The sequence below is a fragment of the Arachis hypogaea genome, chromosome 14, assembly GCF_003086295.3.
Source record: "Arachis hypogaea cultivar Tifrunner chromosome 14, arahy.Tifrunner.gnm2.J5K5, whole genome shotgun sequence".
Taxonomy (NCBI): Eukaryota; Viridiplantae; Streptophyta; class Magnoliopsida; order Fabales; family Fabaceae; genus Arachis; species Arachis hypogaea.
The window spans coordinates 118,584,889-118,605,840 of NC_092049.1; the positions used below are offsets into that span (position 1 = coordinate 118,584,889).

The 20,952-nt window shown below is 30.4% G+C and overlaps 1 protein-coding gene and 1 long non-coding RNA gene across 2 annotated transcripts; one reads left to right on the forward strand and one right to left on the reverse strand.

The window, feature by feature from the left end:
• Positions 1-6,529: 6,529 nt before the first annotated feature.
• Positions 6,530-8,919, reverse strand: LOC112743822 (uncharacterized). Its single transcript, XR_003172452.3, has 2 exons — positions 8,528-8,919; positions 6,530-7,162 (listed from the first exon to the last, which is right to left on the reverse strand). It is a non-coding gene; the product is annotated as an uncharacterized lncRNA (long non-coding RNA).
• Positions 8,920-10,085: 1,166 nt separating this feature from the next.
• LOC112743009 (uncharacterized) lies at positions 10,086-16,044 on the forward strand. Its single transcript, XM_025792242.1, has 10 exons — positions 10,086-10,091; positions 12,148-12,347; positions 13,239-13,337; positions 13,555-13,602; positions 13,758-13,827; positions 13,914-13,985; positions 14,344-14,442; positions 14,820-14,942; positions 15,046-15,573; positions 15,686-16,044. The coding sequence occupies exons 1-7, from the start codon at positions 10,086-10,088 to the stop codon at positions 14,377-14,379; spliced, it is 531 nt and encodes a 176-aa protein (XP_025648027.1). The 3' UTR covers positions 14,380-14,442; positions 14,820-14,942; positions 15,046-15,573; positions 15,686-16,044.
• Positions 16,045-20,952: the final 4,908 nt, after the last annotated feature.

The window sequence follows — 20,952 nt, forward strand, 5'->3', positions numbered from 1 at the left end:
TACATCATAAAAAAAATTTACCAAAAATAAAAAATATGATTGAAAAAAAAAAACAAACACACACGGATTTATTTGGTCCCCCCCTTTCCCCCTTCAAAAATTCTTCAAATTGGTTTTGTTCATTTGATTGGGTCTTTATGTTTTTGCCTCCATTGAACTTCAAGATACTTCATATTCATACATAAGCCCACTCAAACCGTTTAGGATGGCTACTTGACCAAAAAAAAAAAACCGTTTAGGATGGCTTTATTCTAGCCCTGTACTATATCAAAGGGGACAAGTTGACCAGCTGCAACATTATTCCAAACAGAGAACTGGCAAACTAACACTTTGTTTGGATGTTTGATGGAAAATAAGAGAAAAAAAAATGAAAGAAAATAAAATGAAAGAAAAAAATAAAAGAAAAAATAGATTTTTTGTATGTTGTTTAGATGTAAAGAAAATAGATGAAAAGAAAAGAAGAGAAAAAATTATAATAGAGTAAAATTATTTTATTATTCTTACATATATTATATATAAATTATAATTTATTAATGTATTTAAATTATTTTTTCAATAAAAAAAATTTTCAAATTATTTTTTAAAATTTTAAATGTTATAAACAAAAAGTTATATATTTATTTATCAAACAAATACATATAATAAAACACCAATTAGAAGAAAAAATTAGAGTGAGTTAGGAATTTTATTTTTTGTTATTGAAAGGGTAAATATGGAATTTAACATTGTTTTCCATCCTTTTTCAGTTTTCATAGCAGGAATGAGATGAAAAAATTTATATGGGTCCTATACCTACTTTTTTGTTTTCCACCTATTTTTCACTTTAATCCAAACAAAGAAAAATGGGCTTTTCCATCCATTTTCCTTCCTTTCAAAATCTGCTGTTCCAAAAAATAAAATAGGAAAACGAAAATACCCTGCAAAAAAGTTACAAATTAACCGTATGGGTGTCAATGAGCCATAGTTCACACGGCATTCTATCCCCTCCCCATCTCAAAGGTCTCGGTTTTGAGTCCTACCAGCCTCAACTGAGGAGAAAAAATTGGTAATATAGATAAATTTATAATACATATGAATAAAATATAAATTATATCTTTATATTTTTAATTTTATTCTCTAATAATATCAATTTTTTACGATATATAATTATCAATTTTCTTTTAATCACATCTAACTAAATTACTTTTAATCACACTACTTTCATTTTAAGTAAATTTATTTTTTTTAATTTTATACTTAAAAATTTTTATTCATTATGAAATTCTTGTAGAATGACTAGTAGATAAATTAAAAAAATAATAATAATATAATATATATATACAACAAAATATAAATTATACATTTTTTTAATGTAACGAATTTTTTTAATATTTAATTTAATTTTTTATTTTAAAATAAATTTTATTTTTATTTTTTAATAATATTAATTTTTTATAGTACATAATTATTTAATTATTTTTTAATCATATCTAAGTGAATTACTTTTAGTCACATTATTTTCATTCTAAGTAAATTTATTTTTTTAATTTTATTTTTAAAGATTTTTACTCATCATAGAATACTTGTAATTGGCTAATAGATAAACTTTTGAGAAAGAAAAAAAAAAGAGCATGATACGTATATAATAAAATATAGATTATAATTTTTAAATGTATCAAAATTTTTTAATGTTTAATTTAATTCAACTTTATTTTAAATTTTAAAATAAATTTTAATTTTATCTTTCAATAATATCAATTTTTATAGTAGATAATTATTCAATTATTTGTAGGAGTGAGCACGGGTAGCGGGTACCCGATTACCCACCCGGACCCGAACCGAACCAATTAAATTGGTTCAGGAACCGACGGGTAATCGGGTCCAACCCGAACCAAACCGATGACATTTGCTGATGATTGGTTCGGGTATCGGTTTTGGAGGCGTGGAACCTGAACCAACCTGTAGACCCGATTATAATTAATTATATATATATATATGACTTTGTAAACACATAACCTGATAACCCTAATACACAATCTCACTAACGGCGCAACCAAAGTTACCAAACCATGGCGAAACCCTAGCAGAGGCAGAGGCGCAGAGCTTCCTCCTACCACGCAACCAGCTTGGCAGCTTCTCCAATCTTCATCGTCTTCTCCATTAGGCGTCAGGCGCATTGTCTTCTCCACCTCGTCCGTGGGACCATCTGGTGTACCGTCTTCCTCGTAGCGGCAGCGACGCAGCAATCAACTTTCTCCCGGTCGTTGGCGTCTCAGTCGGTATCTCTGTCAGCATCATTGTTCGCGGTTCCCTCTCTAGCAGCCAACTTCCTCCAGGCTCCAGCGTCGTCTTCTCCGGTCACTCATTCAGGTTAGTCTATAATTTTTAGGGAATGTTATATGTTAAACTGTTAATTATTTTATTTTCTGTTCAATTTTTGAAATTATACATTCTTAGTTGTTGTTGAATAAAGCAATCTTAATCACTTTGAAACAATTGTGCTGTTCAATTTTTTAAATATTAATAGAATCTTGCTTTTATGTAAAAGCTAGATTTGATTTTGAATTGAGGATCTTCTATAAGCTAATTTTGATTTTTAACTTCAAAAATATTATGCTAATTGCTATGCAGTTACTATTATAATTCATGGTAGAAGATATTTATACAGAGACCAAACCCTTAGAGTTTGATAATTGATGTTCACTAAAAACTAGAAGCCCCTTAGAATTTGAAGTTGAAACCAAACATAAAACATTACGCTGAAGGCAAGGTGACATTAAGGATGACATTAAGGATGTAGCAAGTGATGATGGAGTGCAATTATTATGATATTTGTATTCCTATTTGTATATGTATTTATTCTTTTTTTTATCTATCATGCAATTTCACTAATATGTGATTTTATCTTGTTAATTGAGTTGATTTGATTAATTTAAATTGGTGTCTGTAAAGTAGTATCCATCAAAAGGAGTTAGGTGCTGTCAAATTGTGACATTAAGTATTGATTTCCCTCTCCAGCAAGTTGATTTCACTAATATGTGATTTTATCTTGTTAATAAATATTCTGCAGTAAGGTCTTTCAATTGTACTAATTGGTTAGTAACAAATACATGACTTCTCTTATTTTATGTATTTTGCAGATTCAAAAAAATGGGGAAAACTAACCCTAAAAGTGATTCGGTTGTTGGAAGTACTTCTTCTCCAAGTGCAACCACTCTCGCTGTTGAGAATGATGGTCTTTCTGGTGGAACATCGCAAAGTCCAGCTCCCCCAGCGTTGCCTGCCTCAAATCCTTCATCAGAAACACAAACCGAAGCTGCTGGAACTACTGGCGAGCCTCCAAAAGAGGTAAAACGTAAACCCAGTAGAGCACCTAGTAGTGTTTGGGCGCATTTTACTAAAAGTTCTCCTAATGAAGCTTGCTGCAACTATTGTAAAAAAAAAAATATGCATGCAATAGTTCTAGTCATGGTACAACTAACTTGCATAAACATTTAAGAATTTGCACTAGAAATCCTCATAAACAAGCTGAAAAAGGGCAGAAAACTATTGCACTTGGGAGCCAATTTGAGGATGACCCTAATGCAGTCACTATGAAGCTTGTTGATTTTAATCAAGAGGAAACTCGTCTTGCTCTTGCAAATATGATAATTGTTGATGGACTTCCTTTTAAATTTGTTGAGGCTCAAGGCTTTAGACAATTTATGAGTAAAGCACAACCTAGGTTTAAGGTTCCCTCCCGTTGGACAATCGCTATAGATTGTATGGCTTTGTTTAGATATGAGAAAGAGAAGTTGAGAACATTGTTATCTGAAAATCGCCAAATGGTTTCCCTTACTACCGATACTTGGACCTCAATTCAGAATTTGAATTATATGTGTGTGACTGCGCATTATATTGATGAGTCTTGGACTTTGCATAAAAAAATTTTGAATTTTGGTTTGATTACTGATCATAAGGGTGAAACTATAGGGAGAGCCTTAGAACAGTGCTTGCAAGAGTGGGGTATTAGAAGGATATGTTGTGTAACTGTTGACAATGCTAGTGCTAATGGTGTTGTAATTTCGTATTTACTTAGAGGCATGGGTGATTGGAATGGGTCAACATTGTTAAATGGGGAGCTCATGCATATGAGGTGTTGTGCTCACATATTAAATCTAATTGTCGGTGATGGTATGAAAGAGATTGATAGCTCAATAACTAAAATCAGAATTGCATGCAAGTTTGTTAGGTCATCTCCTGCTAGGATGCAAGCTTTTAAGAGGTGTGTTCGAGAGGCTAATATAACTTCTAAAGCTAGTGTAGTGTTAGATGTGCCTACTAGGTGGAACTCTACCTATTTGATGCTAAAGGCTACTGAGAAGTTTGAATCGGATTTTAGTCGGCTTAGTTATCAAGACTCATTTTATTTGTTGGCGCTTGAGTCTGAAGGAGGACCTCCTGATGCTAATGATTGGACAAGGGAACGTGTGTTTGTGAAGTTCTTGAAGATATTTTATGATGCAACTCTTACTTTTTCTGGTTCTTTGAATGTTACATGTAATAATTTTTTCAATAAGTTGTGTGACATTCAAAAAACTTTGAATAAGTGGAGAAAGAGTAATGATGTTGGTTTGCAAAAGATGGCGACACAAATGAAAGTGAAACTAGACAAATATTGGGAGGGTGATGGGATAAATTACTTTCTCTTTGTGGCTGTTTTTCTTGATCTTCGTTACAAGTATGAGTATGTTGAATTTTGTCTTAATCGGATGTATGGGTTGAATCAAGCCAAAGATATGTTGAAAAAATTGAAGGACATCGTTCATAAGTTGTTTGAGTATTACTCTATGATGTATCCCCTTCCGGATGGTAGTTCTTCTGGTAGTTTTAATTCTAGCATTGCCTCTCATGATCATGGGGTTGGTGGTGAAAATGCAATTGAGGAGGAAGATGGCTTCGAAGATGAGTTTAGAATGAGGGTTAAAAAAAGCAAGGTGAGGTCAAAAGAAATGAATTGGAAAGATACATGGAAGATTATATGGAGGATAACATTCCCGGTTTTGACATTTTGCGTTGGTGGAAATTGAAATCAATGAAGTATTATGCTCTTGCTCACATTGCTAGGGATTTGTTGGCTATTCCCGTCTCTACCGTGTCTTCTGAGTCGGCATTTAGTACTAGTGGTCGTGTGCTTGACCAATTTAGAAGCTCATTAAGTCCTTCTACTGTTGAGTCTCTAATTTGCTCACAAAATTGGTTGAAGACTCAAGAGAAGATGTATGACTTAAAGCAAGAACTTGAGAACCAAGAAAAACTTGAATTAGGTAACTATTTTTAAATTATAATTTTTTAAATTATTATGTAATTGTTGTTATTGTTGAGTCTCTAATAATAATTTAATTACTGTTAATGTAGAGCTCTCAGCTTTAATAATATCTAATCAAACCATTGGAGTTGATGTTGTTTACAACAATTTGAGGTTGACATTTTTATTTATTGTTATTTGTTGAATTTCTTTTAATTAATCAATTTTATATGTTGACATTAGTTAATTATATGCTGATTTTTTGAAGGTCACAACTCCTCTCTTGAATATGCTTGGTTGATGGAGTGAAGGATTATGGAGTGAAGACTTTGAAAAATAAATATTTCTATTGCACTTTTGTATTGAGCTTCTAATGTTTAGATTTTATTGTGTTTTGGTTTTAGCTTTTTTCAAAGATTATTCACTAGACTTTTGTATTTAACTTCTAATATTTCTATTGCACTTTTATATTTTCATTAGACAAGATTATTCACTATTAATATGTTTGGATTTTGATGAGTTTAGTTTTTAATGTATTTGGTGTTTAATATGTTTGCATTATTTTTGTTGATGTTACATGTTTATTGTATTTGTTGAATTTTTAACATAAAAATTTGCCAATTTGTTTTTTTTTTTTTTAATTTCAAAGTCATAGGGTACTCGCTACCCGAACCGAACCAACTCACTCTTAATCGGTTTGATTTGGTTCGAGTATAAGCATAAAAAAATACAAATCCGAACCAAACCGAACCAATTACTTTTTGATCGGTTCAGTTCTAATTTTATCTTGAACCCGAACCAAACCGACCCATGCTCACCCCTAATTATTTGAGAACCCATGACAGAGATGAAATGGAAATAAGAAACATTTTTTTAAATAGATTATGGGTGTTTAAGACCGACCCGTATCCAAGGCATATTTTGGCGGGTACAAATTTGTTATTTTTACCCGATATTGTTTTTGGATTAGCCCAGATTATGCTTCGGGTTGCCCGGCCCGTTTTCGAAGTTATTTTTTATAATAAAAATATACATTTTAGAATAAAATTAATAATATTATATTATATTTTTATACTTCAATTAATATTTTTATATTATATGATATTATTTTTATTTTAAAATAATTTATTTTAATATAAATATGATATAACATTTGTCAAATTTAATTTTTAAAAGTAAAAGTTTATTATTTTAGTATATAAAATTTAAAAATTTGATAGACTCGGTGTGTAACACCCTAAATTAAATCCTATCCTCGAAGACTTTTGGATAAGGTATCACTCATTTGGGAAGCAAATATCCCTCAAGCATCAAACAAGAAAGGGAATGAATATGCAAGAACACTTACAAATGAACACACATAAGCAGGTTCTAGCAAATAAAAAAAATAAATAAAACAACAAAGTTCCCATGAGTAATGTTACTAGCAGAAAAGAAATGCTTAACGAGAAATAACTAGGAAGAAAACCCAACACGTCCTAACTAAATTCGTCGAAGAAGCTCTCATCCTTGTATCATATTCTATCCATCATCTGAACCCTTCAGTTTTCCATGAATTGGGGTACCAGCAATCCTCTTCTAACACTTTTGCACGGGTGAAGATCCTATTCATGCGATGAACTAGAATCTGATGTGGTGCCGAGATGGGAAAATATGGCACGTACTTCACTTTCATCTGAATTAAGGTTGACCACCTCGGGTGACGGTGCTGGAGTGTTCATATCTAGGAAAGTTATGACCGGCATTTGGGGGATTTCTTCTACAGAACTTCGATCTAAGTAGATAGTCTGGACCACAGTAGTAGTGGTTGTAACTATCCACGCCTGGTTTGAGGGATCGTACTCAGAAGTCACCGTCGGGAGGCTCTGCGTTGTCTCCACCCGATGTGCCATGTTCCTGTGGAGATAGTATGAAACAGAAAAAGGAGTGAGAACTAAAAAGATCTCAATAGGAGTGCTAAGTGACACCTCCATATCTACCATCATACTTGTTTTTGGTACTTTTCTTTTCTTTTCCAAGATTATCTCGATCGATCACCTGTCCTTATCATATCGATATTTTGTCTTTGGCGTCACCTTCCTTGCCGAAAGATCATTCACTTAGTTCGATTTACAATCAAAATTATTTAGACATACACAAGAAGAGAATGCAAAATGAAATATATGTGCATATAATGATGATAAAGAGCGCATGTAAAATAATATCATTTTAATAATAATGATGGCATAGGATAGACATGTACCATAGTTATCATAACCGAATCGGTAATCAATCCGGTTATAGTCACTGGTTCAACCGGTAGGTCACTGATTTACCCAGTTAACCCGGTCATAATTAAAAAATATATAAAAATATATAAATAAAATTAAAATAATGTTTTAAAACTTCAAATACAAGTCTTTACAAATATTAATTAACATAATAAACTAATCTCTAGTACAAAATACTGTCTCAATTTAAATGAACAAAAGCAATAAAAAGATAACACATTTTTAAAATACAAGTCTTTGCTGATGATGCTTGTTCTTGAGATAGTGGTGTTTCAGATGAAGACATTTTTAAAATTCTAGCAAAAGAAACAAAAAAATTTCAGCAATAAAAGATTTAGCCAACTGATTTTTTAATCAACGCAGCACCAACCACCAAAGTTCACTAATGATAATCAACAACAAATTCAACTATTCAACTCTGTTATCCAGCAACAAAAAAAATTGCTCAGGTTTAGCTATAATTATAAAAATCAAATACAGCATCAACAACCACCAGATTCAATAGCAATTCTAACTAAAATTTCCTCAAGTTCAACAACAATTATAATTTATTCAAGTATTTAACTCTGTTATCCAGCAACAAAATTCAATCCAATCATGTTATTCAGCAACAAAAAAATTTGCTCAGGTTCAGCAACAATCGTAAAAAATCAAATACAACAGCAATAACCACTAGATTCAACAGCAATTCTAATTAAAATTTGCTCCAGTGCAACAACAATTTCTAATTTATTCAAGTAATCAACTCTGTTATCCAGCAACAAAATTTAATCCAATGGTTATTCAGCAACAAAATTCAATCTAATGGTTATTCAGCAACAAAAAATTTGCTCCGGCAACAATTGTAAAAAATCAAATACAACAGCAACAACCACCAGATTCAACAACAATTCTAATTAAAACTTGCTCAGGTTCAACAACAATTCTAATTTATTCAAAATTGACACTGAACCAGTGAAAGAAAAGGGTCGAAAATTCGAAGGGAGCTCACCCAGTTGACTGGTTACGAGACTGCGACCACTACCACCCGCCGATGCAGAAGATGCTGCTTGACTGGTCCCGTTTGCTTCTGCCGCCGACGAACGCAGAGCACGAGACCGCGACGACGAGCTTATGAGTGCGAGACCGAGAGAGTGACGAGGTGACGCTGTGAGAGACTGAGAGTGACAACTGACGAGGTGAGGGGAGAGACGAGAGAGTGACGCGGCGAAGGTGAGGCCCTCTGGAGTGCGAGAGATAAGAGAGATGAGGCTAGAGTTTGGGGGGTTTCCATTCAGATTACTAGATTAGGTTTGATTAGAGGGGAGTGGGGCACTTGAACGACGCCGTTTTTCAGGCAAAACAAATTTAAAAAAAAAAAAGAAGAAGCAAAACCCCATCTCTATTCTTATGCTACGTCATCATTTCTCTATTAATTGCTTATTATAGAACATGAGATTGTTAATTTAAAAATATTTGAAAAATAATAAAAAATTAGTTTAAAACTTAAACTTATTTTATTTGATATTTTTTAATTATTCTTTATTTTATTTATATTTTTTAATTACTATGAAAACAATTGAATAATATTACACATAAAATTATAAATCATAAATTAAATAATGAAACTTTGTGCTTGTTTGGGCACCATTATTTTGATAAAAAAAAGATCTTTTTCAATGAAAAAGATTTTTTTTTTAGTGTGTTTGGCAAATTTCTAATCTATCTATTCTATTATATAAAAATCAGATTTCTACATTTAATGATAGAGTTGACGTGGCATGCTTCTAAGAGTGTTTCTCGATTTATTTCTTTTAATTCTATAAAGCAAATCAATTATAACTAATAAATAATATCAATTAATTAATTTGATTTGATTTGATTGGAGTAAATATCAAATTATTTTAGTAAATAATAAATATGATAACAAAATATATGAATTAATTTAATTAGTTTATTTTTTTCAATGTTATCTATTTATACGAGATCATAATGTGTTTTTTACCCATTCGTTCTCTCTTCTCTCTTTTCTCTCTTTTTCTCTTCCTCTCTCTTGTGTTTAGGCTACAATTTTTGTAATTTATTAAATTTTTTTTCTTTTATCTCTACTTATACATTTCATTTTTTTATATTTTTTAAAAAATTTGTCTATTTTAGTTGCTTATTATTAGGCGTATATTTTTTTTCCTTCTAACTTTTGATTAACAAAAGAGATGTGTCTTTTTTACGGTGTTTTTAAATAATCTTACTATAATTTTATTTGTAATATTTTCTTTTGTCATGTGTACTTTATGTGTTTAAGGAATTGACTTAAAGTTATAATATGATATATAAAATTATAGTATAATTTACATTATGCTAAAACATTAGAGTATTATCGTATAGATATTTTTGGATTTTTCCATTAAATTGTTAATATAAAATATTAGGATTAATTTGGTGCACGATATTTAATTTTAAAGACTAAAATGAATTACTTGATACAAAGTCAGAAATTAATTTAGTATATAGATAGATACATAAATTATTATATATATTTACCCCTTCTTCTAAGAATTAGCTACATAGACATGCATGTTAATTACGAGAAAAAAAATCCTTTTAATCACCTACTGAAAGCTCCTAATTAATTAAAGCTTTTATTATAGGAATTACAATAATATTAATTAATTTCATCTGCCATATGTATACGATGATATAGATGTTATCCTTTGATTTCTTTCCCTGCATAATGTGTAAAGCATCTATAGATCTAGCGAGAATCTCCTTTGAATTTGCAGGTGAGAATATACCACACTTCCATACTTGACTTACGTTACTATAACATCTGAAAGGTTGTATTTAGGAGAGAGGCTGAAATTTAAAAAAAAAATTAATTAAATTTTTGTATTATTTTTTTAGAATTTGTCTTATTTAGCATTTATTTCTATAAGAATTATTTTTTGAAAGAATACAGTTTATAACATTTATTTTTTTTACTATTTATTTCAAAAAAATCTTAATTACTTAACAAACTTTATTTTTTAAATTCATTATATATATATATGCAATTTTACTTTTCTTTTGATAAAATTCTACTTGTGATGCTAATTCTTCTAATAATGTAAATATGGATAATTATATTTTTATTTTTGATATAATCGATATATTATTAATAATTATTAATAATGAATAGTAATTAATCCCTCATATTTTTAATCAAAGTATTTTGACGATAGTTTCTATTTATTAATGTTAATGATTGATTGTTTCTTTAAAATAAAATGCATTATAATTTTAGGTTATTTCATAATTAACAATAATGCTTGATTATTTCTTTAAAAATAAATTATATTATGATTTTAAGTTATTTCACAATACATAATTAATGTTCATAATACTAAATTACTCTAAATTTTCTATTTTCTATAGTTAGTAGTTAATCCCAAATTGAAAAGATTATGTTGAATTGTTGAATAGTTCAAGTATAATTGAGGTAGTTAATTTAGTTTATTTGTTTATTAATGTATTTGATGGAAAGCATGAATAATAAATAAGACAAGAAAATAATTAGAAAAATAAAATATTAGTAATTACTTAAAATAAATAAAAAAATAAGTTATAGGGTATTATTTTATTTAAATTATTAATAATTAGAAGAATACAAGGTCGGTAATTATTTTAAATAGACATTGAATTTAGTTTTATGGTACTAATTTATTTGAATTAATAAAATTTTATAATTTTCAGATTTATATCTATTCAATTTATGTACTTTATTTTATTTTACTTTAACAGAAAATTAAAATGTGTCTTTTTAATTATTTTTTTAGAAAGTATAGTGAAATAAGTTATATCAATTATAATTAATTATCTATAATTAAACTAATTGATTGTGTTAATTTGTAAGATGAATGACACATAATAAATGGTGTAAATTAATTATAATAAGTTAATAATTAATAAATAAAAAAACTAAAAAAACTTTTTTTTTATTATCTTTTGATAACTACACATTTTTATTGGTTCACTTTTTTTTATCTCTTCTTTTTACATTTGTTTCTTTTAATTTATTGAACCAAATCAAGTATACTAATTATTTGTATTAACTAATTAAGTATTTTTTAATGGATTCTGCTAATTTTGCCCTTAAAGCATAGACTAGAAACATTATAAAAAAATATTTTATAAAAATTATTTAAAAATAAATATTTTTAAAATGTGTTCTTATGAAATAAATATAAATTATAACTAAATAATTATATTTGATTCGATTTTATTAGAATAAATAATATTCCATCATTTAATATTTTATTTGATTCATTAAATTACATCAATCATAACTAATCCAATATTTAATTTAATTAGAATAGATAATAAATTATTTAAAATTTTGTTTTGATTCATTAAACTACATAAATATTAAATAATTTAATAAATAATATATAAGACAGTGAAATAAATGAATTCATTTAATTTAATTTATAGAACGAGTATTAATTAATTGATACTTAAATAAATTATTTAAACTGGTCACATATATTTTTCAATTGCTCTCTTATTAGTATGGTTCAGTAAACAAAACGGGTATTAATTATTGTAGTGAATGAATTCGCCGACCACCACCACCACCACTGTAACCATTGACGATAGCCACCATCCATCATCTTACTCCTTGGACTTCGTTTCCATCCGATCCGCCTCAGATTCGCATCTCTGTCATTGTTTGTTCATCTCAGATCTACGTGGCCAAGGGCTTTCAGCCACCGTTGCTGCTCTTATCGCAACACCACACCTCCGTCGCTTGCACCGCCACCATTCTTGCACGTAGACGCACAAGATCATCGTCGCCGGTAGGTCTTCTCCGTTTATTTTTTCGATTTTAGTTTGAATATTCAGAAGCATGTAATTCTCTCTCTGTGTTATTACTTTTGCTCTGTTTGCTTGCTTGATCCTAATGAATCTGGTAGATTAAGCTGAAATTTAAGTGTTTAAGTGTTTCAGATCCTAATTTTTTGTTTGCTCTGTCTTCTCCGTGCTTGCTTGCCTGTGCCATTGTTGCTTGCTTGCTCCGTTTATATTTGGATTTTGGTTTAAATGTTTGAAATGCTTTCTGTAGAGTTTCATTAAGATTATGTTTGTATTATTGCTCAAAATATAAAAATGTTTGAGAGTATATTTGCAGTAGTAATTGTTGGCAAGGAGTGAGATGTTGATGCTGCATTTTCTAATTCTGTGGTTTCTAGAATATCATCACTGCTGGTTTCATTGTCTTTAAATTACTCAACTAACTATCTTGGGAGAAAATATATTCATAGATTCAGATTATGAACTGCATTTTTAATTAGTAGAAGATTATGAACTATATTTTCAATTTTCATGGTTAATTTTGAGACTAAAACCTGTTTAATCAAACATAAGTGAATATAACAGGGAAAACAATGTCATAAGTGAAGAAATTAAGCAAAAATTGTTTCTTCTTTTTGCCGTTAATTTTTGTTTGTGGGAGGGTTTCTTAGGATTGGGGCTTCTTCTTCACACAGCAAATCAACTTCAATGAATGGGAAAGAAAAGAGAAACAAAAGAACTTGCTTTGAGTTTTGGGTTTGGAAGGGGATTTGAAAAAAATAGCCAAATGATAGTTTGCTTCTTAGTTTGTTACATTGTTGGTTTTGAATGATAGTCTTTTAAAAGTGTTGATTACACTATGCATAATATGCTCAAATGTGATTGAGTTTTTGCAGGTTGGGGTTATGGCTTTTGTCACAGGTTGAGCCCTCAGAGATATTTTTGAAATCTATATCGAATGAAGTCACTAGCGTCGAAGTCATTTACCCTTCAAGGTTGGTGCCGCAGCCTTGTTTTGATGCATACTTGCTTGGTTTTGGAATAGTTTAGTAGTTTACTACTCTTAATAGTAGATTCGCCTTTGATAGTTCGATATATATTTATTATGCGGTTGATATGTATGGCAATGTTGAGTTTGATTCTTGTGTCTGAGCCTTTAAAGAGTTGCTTAGAAACCTTCCCTGATATATGACAATTACAATGTTATTGCAGTCTGAATGCACAACTTGTTCGCCGAAGATTAGGACATATTGCTCTGAGGTAATTCTCCCTCTAACACCTGTTTTAAAAAAAAAATATCAGCAAAAGTTGATGGTGTTGGAACAATAATTTAATATGGAATCTGTTAGTGTAGTTTCCAATTTAATTATGTATTTAAATCTTCATTGTCATATGAACTATTGTCTCATTTACAGGGGAACAATTATCCACCGAAAATACTTATATGCTACAGTTTCATTGATTCCATTTTCCTCTACACTGATGGTATGTATGTGCTCGGTGGACTTGTGTTTGCTCTTTAATATCTTTCTTGGCTTCAATTGATGACCATTCTTAATTGTACATTGTAGGTTTTACCTTTGCCTAATATCGCATTCTTCTGGATTTCATTTCGGGCTTATTCTCATTGGAGAGCCCTTCAGGTTTGTACTACTATTAGATTTGCAATGCACTTGCAGTTTATTATTCTCCCTCTATAATAATTTATGGTAAATCTATCTGTTTTGAAAACAATGTCATAAGTGAAGAAACCTATTTCTGCTTTTTTTACTATCTTTTTTGCATGATTTGTTTGTATTCTCAATACTTTGGCATGTATCGAAATGGTTGAGCTCACAAATAAATATGAATAGAGTTAATAAAATAATTAATATCATAAGTGGCAATAAGATATTAAGCTAATCTCTCATTTTTCTTTCTTTGAAAAAAAATACGAATGGATGCAATCATGCAGCTTGTAACTGTACATAATTGATTCTTTATTATTTATGATTTATGAAGGAAGAAAGTCCAAGATGGTGGTTAGTATCTTGCTAAGATAAGACACATTACTGAAAAGAAATTGCAGGTGATCTAATGAACATAAACAAACACTGCAAGGTTATTGTTTATTGACTTCCTCATTTTATAATTTCCTTTAAATCGTCTATTATTACAAGGTTAGCCTTATGTTGCGTAAACAAGAATCTTTATGTCTATGAGATATATCCAAGACAGTACCATAGGAGATTTAAAATTTCAAGACAAAAAAAGCTAAGATACACAAACCAAAGATACACAAACCAATTCTACTAAGGCCAATTATATTATGCAGAATCATTTCATTTTACATTCACTGCAAGTTTTCTTTCTTTTTATTCTTCAATTAGAACCTCTTCTATTTTTACGTTCATTGCTAAAACTTCAATATGGTATTATAGAGCTCAGATTCTGAATCCTCCAATCCGGTTTAATATAGCTTTTCTAATGAATTACAGGATATGTATGTTTAATATAGCTACATTATGAAAAGCTACATAATGCCATTAGCAAACTTAAGCAGCAATTCCCTTCAGCAATGCTTAAGCTTTCCAGATGAAATTGCAGGGACAAAGCCAGAGGTATTTATTGCTTCTCCTAGATTTATAAATCAATGTATACGCATGTTTTTCTTTGTGTTAGCTTGACTTGGATGCTGTATCTATCAATTTGTTTTACTGTCAGTTAAATGAACCAGATATTACAAGGACATACCTTAGCAATGTATGTATTGCAGAACAGTTGCACAAAAATGGATTGGGGTATGCACTTCTTGAAAAATCAAAGCTAGTTACCTATGATTGGGGTAAGATATAACATAGCAATTTTCACCACTTCATGAGCAAAATTAATTTACTGTGATTACTAACCGTGCTTAATCTATTAAAGTGTTAACCGAGTTTTTTCCTAAGGCTTCATAGTTACAATGGAAAGGTATGCTCTGTGCACTTCTGGCAGTAAATTCACAAATTTTTTAACAACAAAAGATGATTGGCACCGTTGGTAAAGCAATGAAATGACCTTGTATCTTAAAAGACGCGAGTTTGATTCCCTTTGCTGAAGTGATGATCACTTAGGTGGGACAATGATCTGTAACTACCTCTGAAGACATTCTTTGGAAGGATCTCTATGGTCTTCAATGTGGTGATCCTTTCTCCCCATGGTTACTTTGCTCAAGACAATGTCTTGGGATTCCCTAATACTGGTGGCCAGGTTAGTTGAGAACTCTAGATCACATGATAAAATTTGTAATTCTATTTTTGTGTTAATATTTTATTCCTCAATAATGTTAATTGGTATAAACTGTTCTTGATTCTATAACCAGGTTGTTTACATCTTGGATCAAGTTCGTGCATTGGAGAGTGAGATGCTCAACCGCATCAAGAAACAAGGCTTGGACATCACCCCTCGCATTCTCATTGTATCTCCCTATTCCAGATGTAAATATTTAGCTGACTTGTATATAGTGAATCGATTTTCACTAACTTGAATCGATTTTCACCCCTGTGATTTTCACTAATATTTAACCTATCATTGGGATTGGTTTATAGCCTAACTTAATATAACATAGTTATAGGCTTGTAGCATTTTTTATTATTTAGATTTGTAACATGATTTATTACTTTTCAAGAGAAATTTGTGTATTAATATTTTGAGTTTAATGAAATATTCATTTTGTAGTAATTAATTTCAGTATATTTATATTATGCATAGTAATAATAATTGTTGGCATAAATAATTGAGATTTTAGAAAAAAAAAGTAGTTCGTTATTTCTAAAAAAATGAGTATAATATAACTAAAACAAGTCTTAAGATTTTAGCGGCAATAGTAATGGCAACTAAAAGTAAATAACATTACAATTTTAGAATTACTTTTAGTAGCTATATAAATTGCCGGTAAAATGGGTTTTGGCGGCAATAGTAATGGCCGCTAAAAATGAATAACATTGCAATTTTGGAATTACTTTTCGTGGCCATATAAATTGCCAAGAAAATGGCCACTAATAGTTATATACTTTTTGCGGCCATTAAAAAGGTCTTTACCGGCAAATGTTATAATTGCCGCTAAAACCTTTTAGCGGCAAAGTATAAGACGGCTAATGTCTAATTGCCGCTAAAAACAAAATAAATGGCCGCTAAAAGTAATTTTTCTTGTAGTGTCATTTTGCCTAATTCATTTCTTATTAATTGTAAAATCATTGGATTATTGAGAAAGCTTGAAGTTTGTATTGAACACTTTGATTTTTTGAGAAGTGTATATTTATATTCATACCATTTACAAGTTACATTTTGGATAATATCATCAGCTTTCTGGATAATATGCAAATTGTCTTACTTTATTCTTTTTTATTATGGTTTCAAATATTTTTGTTGTAGAAATTGGATCAAGAGAGTGAGATTCTATTGCCAAAAGTGTTAGAAAGTAGGTCTTCTGGAGCAAGCAACAGAGCAGCGTGAAATATGATGGAGATTTTATGTATTAAGAGTTACATGTTAAGACATTTATAGTTAAAAAATTATGTTATGTTTGATACTTTGTATAAGAGTTATTACTTTTGATTTCTAATACTAAAAAATCATATATTATGCTTAATACTTTGTTTATGAGTTATATAATATTTTATTTATGGATTATGATTTCCAATAATAAATATTATTTGTTTAACACGATAAAAACGAGGGTAAAAACTGCATTTTTAAACGATAAAAAAATGTTACTGTCAGGGTAAAAATGGCGGTTCAAAAATGCCGTTTTAATTGACTGAAACGCCACTATCAGGGTAAAAACGGCGGTTCAAAAATGCCATTTTAACCGACCAAAACACCAATCTGTGAGGGTAATAATGGCGGTTTAAACTGCCATTTTAACCAACCCAAAAACCGCCATTTTAATCTGGAAATAATGGCGGTTTGAACTGCCATTTTAACCCACCAGAGAACCGCCGTAATAAACAAAATAGCGCTCTGAATTACAGCGCTTTTCGAAACCGCCGTACTTGGTAATAATGGTGGTTCAAACCGCCGTAAATACCCAAAAAAATCGTCGTTTTTACCAGATTTTTTTGTAGTGATCGACATAACAAACTGAGTTAACTATTATATACATTTATTTAACAGAAATTTACACGTATGTACTAACTGAATTTATGTCAATAAAACTTTTTGCGCTAATATTTACTTAGTTAATTAATAAATATTTTCTCAATACGTTACTTAAAATAAAAACATTCACTAAAATAATTAATAATCTGATTATCAAACTTTTACTTAATAATTTAATTTAGGTAAATACAAAATTACATAATTGTTCACTTAACTTAAAAAATAACTTTTACTTGGATAATTAATAACTAAATTAATAACTTAAGAAACATATAACCAATAAACTAAGACCAACGGTTGAAAAATATCTACCCAAGTATTTAACATCTAAATTAATAATTATGTAGTTAAAAAAATTAATTACAAAAAATGAGAACCACATTCCTAGAATTATACCCTATCAGTGATCTGTTGCTAACGATACAAATTGTATTCTAGTTCTTGGCAAATATCCTAACCATGACTATACATATATGGGATAATATAAACGTCAAGATAACAAAACTAACCGCGAAGTTGGCTGTCTCGGCGTAGCGCCATGTCGCGTTCAATCTATTGATGTCCGGATCACGAGCATCTGCGTGCACCATATTCGTCTTACTCAATAATATGGTCAGAAAAGGATAGAAGAGAGGAGAAAGTGGTGGAAAGGTTTGAAATGGGGCCCAGAACCTCGATGTAAACGATATCTATATATAAGCGTTACCGATAAAATATATTCTCTATCAATATATTTTTATAATGTATCTTACATTATATAATTTATTTACATAAACTTTATTTTAATGTTATATATGTTATTGGCCTTATAATAACATTTTCTGAATCCGTCTTGCTAACAATAAAAATAACAATATCAATAATATTTATAATAACATTATAAATAATATTATGTATATTATTATTATAATAATATTAAAATTAATTTTTGAATTATTGTAAATTAAATAAATAAAAAAGATATAATAAATATAAAATAAAGAAGTGTAAATAGAAGACTCTAGTATTAATATTCACTAATATAATTATCTCACTATAATAATAGAAGTAACTTATCTATTCATTAGTATTATATAGATTGCAACTTAAGAACTTAAAAAGAGAAATAGAGAATTGTATATGAAAGGAGGAAGAGTATTTTATTGTTGTTGTGTGTTTGTTTCAGATTGATGCTTCCTCTATTTATACACACAAATGGTCATCACTTTTCAACTTTCATTAAATTCATTCTCTCTTGAGAATGGACATCCACATATGTAGTGATCCTTATCACAACACTCCCCTTTGGATGTCCATTTAGGGTTATGTCTCGTTAAAACCTTATTAAAGAAAAACCCAATGGAAAAAAACTTTAGTGAAGGAAAAAGAGTACAATATCCTTTGCGATGGGGACTGCCTCATTAAAAACCTTGTCAAGAAAAACCCAATGGGTAAAAACCTGACCAAGGAAAAAAGAGTACAGTCTCCCCCTCTTGTCGACATCATTTAACATCTCGAAATCGGTGCATCCCAATCTGATGTACCAATTTTTTAAAGGAGGATTTTAAGAGTGACTTTGTAAATAAATCTGCTAGATTATCACTTGAGCGGATCTGTTGGACATCAATTGTCCATTGATTTTGAAGATCATGAGTAAAGAAGAATTTGGGAGAAATATGCTTTGTTCTATCACCTTTGATGTATCCACCCTTAAGTTGAGCAATGCATGCTATATTATCTTCAAACAGGACAGTTGGAGCTATCTTATGATCAATCAGTCCACATGAAGATAGAATATATTGGATCAAACTCCTGAGCCAAAAACACTCACGAATAGCTTCATGTATCGCTAGTATTTCAGCATGATTAGAGGATGTTGCTGCAATCGTCTGTTTTGTGGACCTCCATGATATAGTTGTATTACCATATGTGAACAAGTATCCTATTTGAGATCTCTCTTTATGTGGACCAGACAAGTATCCAGCATCTGCATAGCCAACTAATTGTGACTTGGATCCATATGGATAAAATAATCCCATATCAACTGTTCCATGAAGATATCAAAATATTTGTTTGATTCTATTCCAATGTCTTCTGGTTGGAGAGAAAATATACCTTGCTAGTAAATTCACAGCAAATGATATATCGGGTCGTTTATTATTAGCAAGATACATTAGCGCTCTAATGGCACTAAGATATGGTATTTCAGGACCAAGGATATCTTCATTTTCTTCTTTAGGACAGAATTGATCATTTTCCACATCTAAAGACCTTACGATCATTGGGGTACTTAATGGATGCGACTTATCCATATAAAATCTCTTCAAAATCTTTTCTGTATATGTTATTTGATGAATAAAGATCCCATTTTTTTGTATGCTCGATCTGCAGGTCGAGACAAAACTTAGTCTTTCCAAGATCTTTCATCTCAAACTCTTCTTTTAGAGTTTTTATAATTGTTGGAATCTCTTCAGGGGTTTCAATGATATTTAAATCATCAACGTACGCAGCAATCATAATAAATCCAGATGCAGATTTCTTTATGAAAACACATAGGCAGATATCATAATTCTTAAATCCGTTTTTTGCCAGATACTCGGTAAGACGATTATACCACATTCGTCCGGATTGCTTTAGACCATATAAAGATCTTTGCAATTTAACTGAGTATAATCCCTGCGAATATTCATTGGATGGTTTAGACATCTTTAGTCCTTTAAGGACTTTCATATAGATATCACGATCTAATGAGCCGTATAAGTAGGTTGTTACCACATCCATTAGATGCGTGTGTAATTTATGATATGCATATAAACTGACCAAATAACGCAATGTTATTGCATCTACTACAGGGGAATATGTTTCTTCATAATCTATACCAGGCCTTTGTGAAAAATCTTGTGCCATAAGTCGAGCTTTGTAGCGTACAACTTCATTTTTCTCATTTCGTTTTCTCACAAATACCCATCGGTATCCAACAGGTTTTACATCTTCTGGTGTACGGACTACAGGTCCAAAGACTTCACGTTTTACAAGTGAGTCTAGCTCAGTTTTCATAGCTTCTTCCCATTTTGGCCAATCATTTCTTTGTCAACATTCTTCGATTGATCTTAGCTCAAGTTCCTTACTTTCATGCATGATATTTAATGCCACATTATATGCAAATATTTTATTGACAATTATCTTATTTCGGTCCCATTTTTCTCCTGTAAAGACATAATTTATCGAGATCTCATCATTTTTACAATTTTCAGGTACCTGAATGTCTTCTGGCGTTAAAACTATATCAGAATTTTGGACAACTACGGGTGTCTTTACTATGTCTTTTTCAACATGAATAATATTTACCTCTTTTCTTTTTCGAGGATTTTTGTCTTTGGAACCGACAGGCCTGCCACGCTTCTGGCGTGAATTTGTTTCAGTGGCTATTTGTCCAATTAGGACATCATTCGAATTGGGGCATTTACCGCTAGTATATAAGATTTGGTTATCCTCTTTGTCTCAGAAAAT

Coding starts and splice junctions, on each gene's coding strand:
- LOC112743009 (XM_025792242.1), top strand. Junction 12,348..13,238: donor GCACAAGATCATCGTCGCCG/GTAGGTCTTCTC, acceptor GAGTTTTTGCAG/GTTGGGGTTATGGCTTTTGT. Junction 13,338..13,554: donor GAAGTCATTTACCCTTCAAG/GTTGGTGCCGCA, acceptor ATGTTATTGCAG/TCTGAATGCACAACTTGTTC.